Source organism: Balaenoptera borealis (assembly GCF_965194805.1).
Source record: "Balaenoptera borealis genome assembly, chromosome: 13".
In the NCBI taxonomy this organism is placed as follows: Eukaryota; Metazoa; Chordata; class Mammalia; order Artiodactyla; family Balaenopteridae; genus Balaenoptera; species Balaenoptera borealis.
In genome coordinates this window covers 95,858,035-95,872,898 of record NC_138870.1, presented here as the reverse complement: position 1 = coordinate 95,872,898, position 14,864 = coordinate 95,858,035, and the positions used below count along the sequence as shown (strand labels likewise).

Genomic DNA, 14,864 nt, shown 5'->3' with positions numbered 1-14,864 from the left:
ATCTGCAAGTGCTTTTCAACTGTCAGAGAAAGATTACATTCTTTTTTTTTTTTTAATTTTCTTTATTTATTTTTGGCTGTGTTGGGTCTTCGTTGCTGCGCGGGGGTTTTCTCTAGTTGTGGCAAGCGGGGGACTACTATTCGTTGAGGTGCGCGGGCTTCTCATTGCGATGGCTTCTATTTGCTGCGGAGCACCGGCTCTAGGCGCGAGAGCTTCAGTAGTTGCTGCTCGCGGGCTCCAGACCGCAGGCTCAGTAGTTGTGGTGCACGGGCTTAGTTGCTCTGCAGCATGTGGGATCTTCCCGGACCAGGGCTCCAACCTGTGTCCCCTGGATTGGCAGGCGAATTCTTAACCCCTGCGCCACCAGGGAAGCCCAAGATTATATTTTCACTGCGTTGAATGACAAGGAACAACTTTTTTTTTTTTGGCTGCGTTGGGTCTTCATTGTTGTGCACGGGCTTTCTCTAGTTGCGGCGAGTGGGGGTTACTCTTCTTTGCCATGCGCGGGCTTCTCATTGCGGTGGCTTCTCTTCTTGCAGAGCATGGGCTCTATGCGCGCGGGCTTCAGTAGTTGTGGCATGCGGGCTCTAGAGCGCAGGCTCAGTAGTTGTGGTACACAGGCTTAGTTGCTCCGTGGCATGTGGGATCTTCCCGGACCAGGGCTCGAACCCATGTGCCCTGCATTGGCAGGTGGATTCTTACCCACTGCGCCACCAGGGAAGCCCCAAGGAACAACTTTTGCCGGGACACAGCCTTCCTCTCAAGAGAGCTGGGCCTCCATGAACAAGTCCGTGATCTCTCTGGTTTCAGCTCCTCGTCTATAAAATAGTGATGGTCCTCCTTGCTCACTTTATAGAAGTGTTTGTGGGATTCAGGGTTGTGAAAATTCTACAAAACAGTGCACCTGGGAGGGGTTGCTAAGCTCATCATCAGCTGTTTGCGGAACACTTCCGTTTCCGGCTGTAACTTCTCCCATCCCGCTTGAGCATCTCAGAGGGCACCGAGTCTGATCCTGCGTCCAGGACCTAGCACAGAGAATTACCTGGGTCAGTGACTGGCTCTCGGACTAAGCGTCGGTCGCTCTGGTGTTGAATTATAGAATTCTTTGTAAATCAGTGATCAACCCCAGGGTTACCGAGAGAACGAACGGGATCTACCGCATTTAGAAACTATCACTCCACAGTTCGTGTTGCTAGCCCCACATTTTAACATATTCTCACTTTCCTACTTACACTCTGTATCTGTGGGAAGTTCTGTGTGTGTGTGTGTTTTTTTTTTTTTAACGGTCATTGATTTACACATTTTCTTACCTCTCAATCCCTTTCCTTTGGCTTCTTCACTTTCCTTTGTGATTGGCTGCAAATCATCTTAACATGATTGGCTAGGGCATCTGCCCGTTATCTTTCCCTTGATCCGATGGGAGAAATGGGAAGAAAAAAAAAAAGTGTCTTAAACTCCGCTGTTTTATTGGCTCCGCTTAGGGACGTACGGCGAGGACGTGGGCATCTCAAATTTATGATTGGTTCTTATATCCGTTAGTCACGCTGCAGCGAACCAAATTCTGTGGCCCGTACTACGCCCGATTGGCTGTAGGGGGTGGGGTTTAGGCTGGAAGGGTTTTCATTGGTCCGGAGCTGCCCCGCTTGCGGCCCGAACCCGCCCCCCGTTCGGTTGCCGTGGTTGCAGGCCAGGCCCGCCCGCTTGTCCTCTGACAGCGAGGCTTAGGGCGGAGGGAAGCGGGTCGGTCGGTCCGTCAAGCACGAGGCTCCCGCGGCCAGGCCAGCAAGGAGCCGTTGCCATGGCAGCTGCCGCCGGGGGCGCGGACGAAGAGTCGCGCTCTGGCCGCTCGAGCTCGGATGGCGAGTGCGCGGTGGCGCCAGAGCCGCTGACGGGCCCCGAGGGCCTCTTCTCCTTCGCCGACTTCGGGTCTGCGCTGGGCGGCGGCGCGGGGCTCCCGGGCCGGGCGGCCGGCGGGGCCCAGTCCCCGCTACGCTACCTTCACGTCCTGTGGCAGCAGGACGCGGAGCCCCGCGATGAGCTGCTCTGTAAGATCCCCTCCGGCCGGCTGAGGCGCGCCGCGAGGCCCCACCGCCGGCTCGGGCCCACGGGCAAGGAGGTGCACGGTGAGGAGCGCGGCGGGAGGCGGGGCTGGCCCTCGGCTGAGAATCGGGCCCTGATTTCCCCAGCCCGTTCAGGATGGTGTCCTCCGACGTCTGAGCTACGGACCTGGAGCGACCCCTGAGGCCACTTTCAGTATCAATGGTAGTATTATAGCTGCTAAGGACCAGGAGTGTAAAAAAAGTAGTCTTCCTGCTCAGAACCAGTCCCGGTGGCTTTTCACATTTGGTAGTTCCTGAATAGAAACTTTTCCTGACTCCAGGTGTTTATTTGTAGATAATAAATGGGATACTGGAGAATATTTTCGTATCAGAGCCAAGTCCTACCAACTTATTTCTTTAAATGCACAGACCTGGATTGGACTTTTCTATCTCATCTAGGTCTTAGGCAAACTATAGAACCTTTCAGCTTTAGTTTTCTCATCTGTAGAATGGATATGGTGTGCTTTACAGGGCTGTTGCCAGAGTTACTAAGTAAGGTAAGGAATATATAGTTATTATTCTGCCTTTGTTGTGTGCCAAACACTGTTGGGTGGTTTGTGATCATTTCTGATCCTCGTAATAACTCACTGAGATCCAGATACTGTTCCCATTTTACTGAAGGTGAAACTGAGATTCAGAGAAGTTGTCTTGCTCCAAGGCACATAGCTAGAAATTGGCTATGCTGGTATTAGAACTCCTGCTCTGGTACTTCTACCATATTGTCTTTTACATTTTATGGATGCCATGGAAACCAACACCCTGAAAGTTTTAAGAATGGAACTTTTAGGGTCCCTGTAATACCTACTCGTATCTTAGTGGTGTTATGAAGATTAAAAGAAAATTTGAAAGTGCTGTATGAATGTAAGGAATCGTTATATATATGAATTGCAATTTTTGTCCATTTCTCTGACGATAAAGGCATTGCTTTCTATTAGCCTCTAATATACAGATAGTGTCATGGTGGAGAAAAAAGTTTCTGCATAGGAATCATCAAATTTAAGTAAGTCATTTGGGAGTGGTCTGTTTTGAAGGAGGATATAATATCTGTGTAACCAGCTCACAGAGCGCTTCCGTGTAAATCATCTCATTTGGTCTTTGCAACAACTCAGGCCTGTCAGGAAAGAGCTCAACCTTGTTTTGCAGGTGATAGACCTGAGGCCCAGGGGGTTAAGTAACTTGTTCACGGTCACCCAGCTCCGACAAGTGGCAGAGCCAAGATCTGGCTCCAAAGGCCTTGGAGGATTTGCTACAAAATGTGGCTTTTGCACTAGCTGTGTCACATTTCAGGTTTCTCCTGGTTCCCAGGGTAGTGTCACTTGTATCCTGGCCCCTTTCTTTCTCTTTAGATGCTATTGTGGCTGAATGGTGGGTAGCTAGGAAGCCATCACTTTTTGCTTCATCATGGCCGTTGCTGGTTTGTTTGTTTTTTTTAACTGGCACTCTTATTGTCTTCACAGCTCTGAAGAGGCTGAGGGACTCAGCCAATGCCAACGATGTGGAAACAGGTGAGTGTGCAGAGTGAGTCCAGCTCCCTGGTCTGGTCGGGGAAGGAAAAATCCAGGTAACCAATATCTGGGAAGACAGTGCTTGAATTCTGCTGGCTCACCCCTGGGACCAGGCTCGCTGTACTTATTGTATAACTGCAGTCATCTTGCAGATGACAAGTCTGGCTCAGATGCTCACTCTTCCCATGCTTCCCTGTCACCCTGTACTTCCTGATGTCATAGCGTTTATCCCCCTGTGGGCTCCATGGTGGTGGGGACCATGTCTGCTTTTGTATCCCTGGCACCCAGCCGCAGAGTAGGAGCTTTTTGGAACTTGTGCTTAATGGGAATGAATAGTCAATTTGAAGTGCCAGGAGAGCCACCACCTTCAACTGCTCCCTGAGGCCTTGTGGTAGTTGGGTCAGTGGTTGTCAGACTTTAGTTGACAGAACATCTGAAAGGCATGGGAGGGGCTCCTAGCAGGACACCACTCTGTTTTTTGTTGTTGCTCTTCACCATTTGCTAGCTGACAGGGCAGTAGCAGCATCAAAGCTACAAGACAAGTTATAGGAAAAAAATTTTAATTGTATCCACTGACTTAATTCTTTCCGTGAATCAGGGAAAGGTGGTATATTGGTTTTCTTTGGCTGCTGTAACAAATTACCACAAAGATAATGTTGTAAAACAACACAAGTTTATCATCAGACAGTTCTGTAGATCGGAAGTCTAACACAGGTCTCACCAGGCTGAAATCAAAGTGTCCGCAGGGCTGTATTTCTTTCTGGAGGCTCAAGGGAGAATCTGTTTCCCTGCCTTTTCCACCTTCTGGGGCTGCCCGCATTCCTTGGCTCGTAGTCTTCTACCTTCATCTTCAAAGTCAGCCGAGGGATAGGAGAGCCTGTTTATAACAGGTGTGTAGAGAAGGTCGTTCCCCTCAGGGAGCTGGGCGTTAAAACACAGGCCTTGAGTGGGTCCCTTATCCCTGGCAGAGCGTAGTGAGCAGGCCTGGAAACTGGAGGGGTTTTCAATGCTCTCCACTTTTATCTCTTTTCCATGAACTTTCATATTGTGGAATATTTGGGTAGCAACCTATATAGCTTTTCAAGGAAAAATGATGTGTTCTCTTTTTAATATCTTGAGTGTGTGGCCAGAGAATATTTTAATTATACTTCCGTTTCACAGAAAGTCTAGTTTATCTTTTTTTTTTAATGGGTTTATTTTCTTTTATTTTCTTTCTGTCATTTATTTACTTAAAGATTAATTAATTATTTTTTCTTTTTTGGCTGCGTTGGGTCTTAGTTGAGGCATGTGGGATCTTTTGTTGCGACGCGTGGGCTTCTCTCTAGTTGCGACGTGTGGGTTTTCTCTTCTCTAGTCGTGGCACGCAGGCTCCAGGGCACGTGGGCTCTGTAGTTGTGGCGCCCGGGTTCCAGAGCACATGGACTCTGTAGGTTGCGGCACGTGGGCTCTGTAGGTTGCGGCATGCAGGCTCTCTAGTTGAGGTGTGTGAGCTCAGTAGTTGTGGTGCTCGGGTTAGTTGCCCCGTGGCATGTGGGATCTTAGTTCGCTGACCAGGGATCGAACCCACGTACCCTGCATCGGAAGGCAGATTCTACCACTGGACCACCAGGGAAGTCCCTTTATTTATTTCTTAATTTAATTTTATTATTTATTTATTTATTTGGCTGCATCGGGTCTTGGCTGTGGCATGCGAGGTCTTTTCATTGCGGCACACAGGCTTCTCTAGTTGTGGCGCACGGGCTCTAGAGCACCAGGCTCAGTAGTTGCAGCATGTGGGCTTAGTTGCCCCGTGGCATGTGGGATCGAACCTGCATCCCCTGCATTGGAAGGCAGATTCTTAACCACTGGGCCACCAGGGAAGTCCCTCTCTCTTTTTTAAATTGAAGTATAGTTGATGTACAATATTATATAAGTTACAAGTGTACAGTATAGAGATTCACAATTTTTACAGGTTATACTCCATTTATACTTATAAAATACTGGCTATATTCTAGTTTATCCTTTTTTTTTTTTAATTTATTTTTGGCGGCTTTGGGTTTTTGTTGCTGTGCACGGGCTTTCTCTAGCTGTGGTGAGCAGGGGTTACTCTTCGTTGTGGTGCGAGGGCTTCTCATTGTGGTGGCTTCTCTTTGTTGCAGAGCATGGGCCCTAGGCATGTGGGCTTCAGTAGTTGTGGCACGTGGGCTCAGTAGTTGTGGCTCTTGGGCTCTGGAGCGCAGGCTCAGTAGTTGTGGCACAGGGGCTTATTTGCTCCGCGGCATGTGGGATCTTCCTGGTCCAGGGCTTGAACCCGTGTCCCCTGCATTGGCAGGCGGATTCTTAACCATTGCGCGACCAGGGAAGTCCCACGTCTAGTTTATCTTGATCAGGTGTCCACATGGTGGTTTTATTATTTTGGTGGAAATGCTGTAATTTTCCATTCAGAGTCTGTGACACACCCATCTTCAAATCTAAGTGGCTCTTAGATTTACCAGGCTCTTGCAGGACTCTGACAGCGAAACTGGCTGTAGATTAGCCTCTTCATTCCTTTTCCTGTATGGTTAGCATTTTGTTTAATCTTTCTCTGCATGTTTGTTGGTTTTTTTGGTATAGGTTAGCAATTATAGTGGATGTAAAATTTATACCCTGCTATTGTTAAATCGTAAGTGCCTTTCTGTGAATTCATAATCATTTAAAAGATTTTAAATGTGAAAATAATATGTGCGTTTAAAATGTTTTGAAAATTAGAAAAATCTTCATGAAAAACATCCTTAATGTCAGCAAAGGAGTCTCTGTTAATATTTTGGTGAATATCCTTCCTGTCCTTTTTCCTATGCAGAGGAATTTTCTTGAAGGGCTTGCAAACTGTGCTGTATACACAATTTTGTAGCCCGCATAATGTTTAGTGTATCATAAACATTTTTCATAGTCCTCATAACCATTTGTTTTTTCAAAACGGAAGCGTTATTTTTTCCTATTTATAAAATGAATATGTAGCTGTACAATTTTTTTGAAGCTTATAAAGTAAAAAGTGGAAATCACCTTGTAATTCCATTCCTCAGTTATAACCACAATTTGTAATGGATGCACATGATGCCTTCAGAGGGACAAAGCAAGAGTTATTTAGTCAGTCACATGTTTGCACACTGGTTTCTCATTTTTAAGATAATTTCCCAGGAATGGGGTTGTTACATCAAAGGATACGCACATCTTGATGGCTTCTGATAGACGTTGCTAAAGTGCTTTCCATAAAGACTGTAGCTGCACAAATCACAAAAATGGAACTGACTATTTTAGCTTTGCTTTATCTCTTGGATACTGGCTCTCTTTTGGTGAAGATACTGATGAACACGGAGGTGACTGGAAGCTCTTCCTTCTCCTCCACTCTCATAAACCTTTCCCACCACCTTCATTTGTTCATTTATTCAGTCAGTCAGCAACATTCGTGGAGCAGGACAAGTCATATCTTGGTCCAAGATATTAAGAAACAAAACAAAAAACCTACAGAATAGTTGGAGAAGAAGAGTATAAAGCAACACCACTTCTAAAAAAAAAAAAAAAAAAAAACCCCGAGGAAACTGAAGTCCTATATTTAGTTGGAGAGGTGTAAGTTCTTGTGCCAGAGAAACCTGGGTTCCTATCCCAGCTTGGCCTCCTGTTGGCTTGGGCTGGAGTCTGTCTCCTGATCTGTACCACGGACGTGATACTGTGCTGAGTGGTTGAGGGGTTTGGCAGTCAGGTACCTGGTGCCTGGCTGGTGCTCCGTCGTAGTTACTGTAAAAGAGCACAGCATGTTAATACGAGAGCAGCAGGGTGAACGGGGCACTGTGGGGATGCAGGGGAGGGGGCAGCTCACTCAGCTTGAGGAGACGAGAGAGATTCACAAGGCAGGAGATAATCTGGATTTCATTTGGAAGGACTCAAGTCCTTGAGAGGTTTGCTGGGGGATTACTAGAGCATTTTGTTTCTTGCTCTAAATGATGTTTGGCAGCAATTTCTGCCTTTCAGTTGACGTGGACGTGTAATACATACTGCCTCACATTTTATAATGGCTCTGTACTTTTCCAGGAAGGAATTTCTTATCCATTATTCTCATTACAGCAACTCTGGAGGTTAGCAGGGCAGAGATTCCTCCCATTTGCTGGTGAATGGGGGCCCAAATCTAGGCCTTCCCACTGCCCCATGCTGTTGCCAATGAACTCCTTTCCTTTTTGCTTAGTTTAGCCTGGGACTTGGTCTGTGTGGCAGAGCCTGTGCTCTGTCCACTCTAAAGGGCTGCCTCCTGGGAGCAAAGTAAGAATCAGCCCACAGCTCGCTCGGCTGTGTCCAGCTGGAATGGATGTGTAGCCAGATGCAGTTAGAGGGGCGGGGCCAGAGTCTATGCTGGGGATTTCCATGACTCCCAAATTTCTGACCCTGAGGGCCGAGATTCTTCTGTGATGTTTTATCCCTAGACACGTAGTTTGAGCACCCAGAATACGGCCCCTCAGTTGTGCCCTCAGGAGAACAAGTCCCTTGTCGTGGCAGTCCCCATGGGGCCAGCATCTAGGAGGGACTAGCTCTCCCAAACATTGTCAATGCCTTGCCTGGAAGGGCCCCTGAGCACCCCCGTCCACCCCCGGGGGCTGCAGCCTGGCTAACACTGCCACTCTCTCCACTTGCTCCCTCGGTCTCGGTGGTGTCAGTGCAGCAGCTGCTGGAAGATGGCGTGGACCCCTGTGCAGCTGACGACAAGGGCCGCACAGCCCTGCACTTTGCCTCCTGCAATGGCAATGACCAGATTGGTGAGTCCTGGGGAGGGGGAGGGAGGGAGGCTGGGCGAGTAGCATCACTCCAGAGGGGCTGGGGGAGGATCTGCTGTCTGCTCAGCCGGGTGCTGGATAGGAAGACCCGGCCCCCCTCACTCCTTTAGCCTGTGGAACTGGCACTGCCAGACCGGGGCAGGGGTCCACCTGGGGAAAGAATATGATTGCCTCTGAGGTCGGACCAGTCCTTCAAGACGTTCAGGCAACATTTACTCAGTGCTAAGGGCAGCAGTGGGACAGCCCCCCTTTTTTTATAAGTTTGTTTTGGATGTGGTATAACTTATGAACAGTGAGCTTTCTGTGTGTATACACTGCTGTAACCACCTCCTGGATCAAAATATGGAACATTTTCCGCGCCCAGCAGCCTGCCTCATGCCCCTTCCAGTCCTCACCCCCGCGTGGACCTTGGTCACCATAGATTAGTTTCACCTGTTTTTCAATTTCACATAAACGGAAGCACAGAGTATGCACTCTTTTGTATCTTTTTTTTTTTTTTTGGTTGTGCAGCAAGCGGGGGCCACTCTTCATCGCGGTGCACGGGCCTCTCACTATCGCGGCTTCTCTTGTTGTGGAGCACAGGCTCCAGACGCGCAGGCTCAGTAGTTGTGGCTCACGGGCCCAATTGCTCCGCGGCATGTGGGATCTTCCCAGACCAGGGCTCGAACCCGTGTCCCCGGCATTGGCAGGCAGATTCTCAACCGCTGCGCCACCAGGGAAGCCCCACTCTTTTGTATCTTGAATTCTTTCACTCAAAATTATATCCTTGAGGGACTTCCCTGGTGGTCCAGTGGTTAAGACTCTGCGCTTCCAATGCATGGGGGAGGGTTCTATCCCTAGTCGGGGAACTAAGATCCCACATGCTGCGCGGCCAAAAAAAAAAAAAAAAAAAAAAAGGAATTATATTCTTGAGACTCATCCCTGAAGGTTGTGAGAGTAACGGTAGTTCTTTGCTCTCATTGCTGGCTGGTGTTTCATTGTGTGACGGACCACAGTTCACCCATTCTACTATTGATGGGCATTTGTGTTTTTTCCAGGTCTGGACTATTAGGAGCAAAGCTGCTAGGAACATTTTTGTACATGTGACTTGATGGATATAAGCACTTATCTGTGTTAGAATTGTTGGGTCACTGGGGTACACACATGTTTAGCTAGTGTGTACTACCAAACTTTTCCCAATGATGGTTCTACCAATATACACTCCCACCAGCACTGTAAGAGAGTTCCACATTTTCCCACATCCTTGGCAATGCTTGGTATTATCTCTTTTAAATTTTAGCCCTTCTAGTATAGTGGTATATCCTTGTGGTTTAATTTGTGTTTCTCTGATGGTCAGTAATGTTGAGCACATCTTCAGGTATTTATTGGCCATTTTTGTATCCTCTTTTGTGAAGTATCTGTTCAAGTCTCTTGTCCATTTTTTTTAACAAGTTGCCTATCTTTTTCTTATTGATTTGTAGAAATTCTTTATATATTCTGAATATAAATCATTTATTAAATATAAATGACTTTTTCTCAGCTTGCCTGTTTGTTCTCTGAATGTTCTCATTTGATGAACACAAGTTCTTAATTTTAATTTTATTTTTATTTATTTATATTTGGCTGCGTTGGGTCTTCATTGCTGCGCACGGGCTTTCTCTAGTTGTGGTGAGCGGGGGCTACTCTTTGTTGCAGTGCGCAGGCTTCTCATTGCGGTGGTTTCTCTTGTTGCAGATCACAGGCTCTAGGAGCGCGGGCTTCAGCAGTAGTGGCTCGCAGGCTCAGTAGTTGTGGTGCACGGGCTTAGTTGCTCCACGGCATGTGGAATCTTCTGGACCAGGGATCGAACCCATGTGCCCTGCATTGGCAGATGGATTCTTACCCACTGCGCCACCAGGAGAGTCCCACAAGTTCTTAATTTTAATGATCCCAATTTATCGATCTTTTCTTTTTTATGGTTAGTATTTTTGTGACCTGTTTAGGAAATCTTTGCCTATCCCAAGGTTATGAAGATATTCTCCTGTTCTCTTCTACAGGCCTGACTGTTATAGCTTTCACATTTAGGTCCATGGTCCCTCTTGAATTAGTTTCGGTATATGTTGTGAGGCTCAGATTGGCCTCCTCGTATGAGTTAGTCTGCCTGTACATCCAGCTGGGTAATTGGTGAGCCCTGGTGATACCACAGCCCACCTCTGATGTGACCTAGAGACTCGTAAGGAGGGGGTGCTCAGCATCTTCTATTGGCCTAATTCCCACTATGGTGCTTGGCTGTGGAAGGGGCAGAAAATGCCCTTGAGAGCCTTCACTAGCAGCCACTGATGTTGGAAGAACTTTCTTTAACCCCTAAAGTCTCAGTCCCGTAATACCTGCATAGGCCAGGGGGCCCTCCCAGAATCCTCAGTTCCTGGCCCTAGAGTCCTGCACATGAGCTTAGGGGCGAATGAGCCAGTGAGTGAGTGAATGAAACAGCATGGGGGACTGTGTCAGCTTTCAGTGTTCCCCACTTTGAGTGAGCCTCTTTAGCTAGGTTATGGGTGGGGGTTAGGGTACTGCTCATAGAAGCCCCCAACAGCTCCTCTTGGGTTTTCCTGTTTCCAGTGCAGCTGCTTCTGGACCATGGAGCCGACCCCAATCAGCGAGATGGGCTGGGGAACACGCCACTGCACCTGGGTCAGTGCCTGGCAAGCTGCCAAGACACCCTCCTCTGCAGCACAGACAGGCTCCTCTGATGCAGAGCCTGGGGTCCTGCGGGCTCCCAGCAGGCTCTCCTATCATCTGGGGGGAGCCTGAGCCCCCAGGGCCACACTCCCCTTGGGCTGTGTCCCATGGCTGTCCCCATCCATCACTAGTTGGCTGTGCCCTGAGCAGAGCTGATTTCACAACCTGAACTGACTCAGCAGCAGCTCTGTTAGGGGAGGTTCCCACCTTGCGGCTGACTCACGCTGTGGCTCACGGTGAGGCAGGTCCCGTCTCCAAGCCTCAGTTTCCCCAGCTGTACAGGGAGGGAGTCGGATTTGATCACTGAGTCCCTCCCAGTTGCTGCCTTGGTGATGCCTTCTCAGGGGGCGTGACCTGGCATCGGGACCTTCAGAGACACAGTCCTGCTCCCTCTGGTGGGCACCCAGGCCGAGCCCCAGTGGTCCTGGACTCTCAGTCCCTGTTCTTCTCCCTCAGCGGCCTGCACCAACCATGTCCCTGTCATCACCACACTGCTGCGAGGAGGTGAGTGGTCCCCTCCCCTTCTCCCTTCTCTCTCCCCCTCACCCCCAGCGTGCTCACCTCTGCCTGCTCCCACAGGGGCCCGGGTAGATGCCCTGGACCGGGCGGGCCGCACGCCCCTGCATCTGGCCAAGTCGAAGCTCAACATCCTGCAGGAAGGCCACTCCCAGTGCCTGGAGGCCGTGCGGCTGGAGGTAAAGCAGGTGAGCGCCCCCTTCAGCTGAGCCTGCGGCCCCGAGCAAACCCTGGGCAGGTGCTGCCCGAACCACAGACACGCCCGCCTCCGGCATCAGGGCTCCTGGGTGGCTTCACGCGGACCCCAGCTGGCACCTGTTCCACTGTGCCCCTCGGCAGCAGCATCAGGCCGCTCTGTGCCTCCCAGCACAGCCTCAGCCCACCCTCTGGTTTCAGATCATCCAGATGCTGAGGGAGTACCTGGAGCGCCTGGGGCGGCACGAGCAGCGGGAGCGGCTGGATGACCTCTGCACCCGCCTCCAGATGACAAGCACCAAAGAGCAGGTGAGCCGCAGCTGTAGGTCCAGACCCGGGCCCTGGCCGGACCCTCAGGGCCAGCCCACCCCTGCTCTGATGCAGGAGAAAGAGGCGTGGCTGCAGGCCTGTCGCCCACTGTGGACCTCAGAGCCTCTGTCCACTTCCTTTGAAGCTGCCCTGGCCCTTCTCTCTGGGGCGGTCTGAGACCACCTGGCAGCAAGGATTCAGCCTCGGACAGCTGCTCCCTAGTCACGGTGAAGCCACCACATGCCCTGCGGGGAGAGACAGTGTCTGCCCTCCATGCCTGTGGTGCTGCTGGGGGGACCCGGGGGCACCCCATAACAGAGCCTCGGTTTCATCCCGCAGGTGGATGAAGTGACCGACCTGCTGGCCAGCTTCACCTCCCTCAGCTTGCAGATGCAGAACATGGAGAAGAGGTAGCAAGAGAGGCTCCCCGCCCTGCCGCTCCGCCACTCTCCCCCGCCCCACTGCCCTCTCATTACAAAGGAAAAGCCCAGTGCCTGGGACTTCGTCTGCCGAGGCCCTTGCCCCCAGCTGCTGCGAGGCAGAGATGCTCTCTCACTGACCTCAGCGCCACTCCCAGCCGCGGTCTCCATCATCCCTGGGGGCCGGGACCGCAGCCCACAGCGTCTTCCTTCAGCTCCCACGGCGCCGCAGCCACGCCTCACTCAGCTCTGGCCAACGCGCTATCCTAGCAGGCCTCACCCGTCCCATGGCCTCCCTGGCACCCTCGGCAGGCCCCAGACCCTTCTCTGTGTCCCTTTCCAGCCGTGGGCTCATTGCGGCCAGCACGATTTGGCTTAGGGCAGGCACCCTCTGGCCTAGGGGGCTTCTGGGCTGGCCCCGCACTTCTCACCAGCACTTAGATTTAGGCTTGTCACCGGACTTTCAAGGAGACATGGCAGTGAGTTTCTCTGGTTGGAAGGAGGGGGTTGGTGAAGCCTAGACCTTAGAAATACAAGGTTAGGAAGGGCCCGGCTGAACCCAAAGCAGGTAATCCCCAGCCTTTTTTCTCCCAATCATTGAAACACCAGGAGAGGGTCGCCATTCTGCAGCCTCGTTGCAGGAGGCGGAGGAGTAGCCCCCAGGATGGCCGTGTTCTAATCCCAGGAACCTGCGAACATTACCTTATATGACAAAAGGGACTTCGCAGATGTTATTAAGTTAAGGGTCTTTAGACAAGGCAACTGTCCTGGATTATCCAGGCGGGCCTGATATAATCACACGGATCCTTATTAGAGGGAAGCAGGAGCTCAGAGAGGAAGCAGGAGATGTGGTGGCGGAAGCAAGAAATCGGAGTAACTCGAGGACGGGGTCGCAAGCCAAGGAATGCAGGCGGCCTCCAGAAGCTGCAAAAGGCAAGGAAATGGATTCTCCCTTCAGAACTTCCGGAAGGGACCAGCCTGCCGACACCTTGACTTTAGCCCAGAGAGATTTCAGATTCTGACTGCCAGAACCATAAGAGAATAAATTTGTGTTGTTTGAAGGCCCAAAAACTCACTGCAAAGAAGCCCGCCCCACCCCACCCCCCCACCGCTGCCACTTCTGCCCCGACAGGAGCAGACATTTTTCCCCTTGGGGCTCGAACACGCCAAAGGCGGCGCCCCCTCCTGGCAGGGATCTGCCACAGCAGAAAGCCTGAAGGGAGGGCCTGCTGGGCCCAGCCCTCTCCCAGGAAGCATTCGACTGTAGCGTAAAGACAGACTTTTTCCAGATTGGCAATCCCTGCCTGCTCTGGCTCTGCCCCACCTTCCCTCTCACCCAGTTGGAATCCTGGCTGCTTTTCAGAGGAGGGGAACTTGTCTCCCAAATCCCAGCTTGATCAGACCTGAACTGAACTCATGGGATCCAGCTGTTCCCCACACCCTAAGAAAAAAAGGGTCTTTCTGTGGGGCTGAGATACAGGCCCAGGGCTGCCTCCAGGACCCTGGGAGAGGGGAGGCTGCAAGCTCCGCCAGGTCGCCAGGGTTGGGGAAGGTACCCTCCCCAAGACTGGGGAGAGAGGAGGGCAGAGGAAGCAGTAAAGTGTGTCTGTGCAACTCAAGCTGCTGCTGTGAGTGAGGTGGCTGCTGCTGGCCGTGTGCCAGAGTAAGGTGAGGAGCGACCTGTGAGCTGGACCGGTGGGTGGGCGGGTGGGCCTTTCTCCCTTCCTGTCCACGTGATTAACTCCCTCAGGTGAGCCTGAGGCCGCTAAGGCCCAGGGGGCACGTTAGAGCTTGCCCTCCTCTGGGGGCTCTGCTGGGGCCTGTGCCTGGACACAGCCCCGCTTTGCCCCTGGCCCCAGGGGTGGGGCTGAGCAGGGAAGAGCCCGGGGCAGAGGAGAAGCAGGATGGGAGGGAAGGGACCTCAAACTCAGTGAGCTTGCTTCTCTGGGCCTCCCCCCAGCACACCTCCGGGGCTGATCACCCTAGCGAGCGTTGAGGCAAGGTTTCTCAGCCTCAGGTCTAAGGGGTTAAATTAGTGGGCCATTAGAGAGGTATGAACCCCCTGAAACGATGCAAGATTTTGTGTGGAGAGTATGCATGTACTGGTAAAAGGGTCTATAGCTTTTATTCTAAGCAGGGTCCACACTCAGAAGAGGTTAGGATCTCTTGCTGCAGAACTTTGGGAGCAGATAGGTGAGAGGCCTGCCCAGGGCATCCTGGGGACTGCCTGGGCACTTCTGGGACCCGTTATCCCCTAGGGCAGCCTGCTTTCTATTGGCAGAGCTGAGGAGGTGGGGCGTGCTGAGACTTTGTGAAATTGCCCTGAGATGACTGCGCATTTCT

The 14,864-nt window shown here is 51.2% G+C and overlaps 1 protein-coding gene across 2 annotated transcripts; it reads left to right on the top strand.

Annotated features, from left to right (window-relative positions):
- Positions 1-1,679: 1,679 nt before the first annotated feature.
- Positions 1,680-13,582, top strand: ANKRD54 (ankyrin repeat domain 54). 2 transcript variants are annotated; one of them, XM_082352791.1, is made up of 9 exons: positions 1,680-2,123; positions 3,557-3,604; positions 8,269-8,367; positions 10,963-11,034; positions 11,539-11,586; positions 11,662-11,786; positions 11,995-12,102; positions 12,442-12,512; positions 13,336-13,582. In XM_082352791.1, the coding sequence occupies exons 1-9, from the start codon at positions 1,799-1,801 to the stop codon at positions 13,541-13,543; spliced, it is 1,104 nt and encodes a 367-aa protein (XP_082208917.1). In that variant the 5' UTR covers positions 1,680-1,798; the 3' UTR covers positions 13,544-13,582. The 2 variants fall into 2 exon arrangements, with proteins under 2 accessions (XP_082208917.1, XP_082208918.1); XM_082352792.1 differs by lacking the exon at positions 10,963-11,034.
- The last annotated feature ends 1,282 nt before the right edge of the window (positions 13,583-14,864 follow it).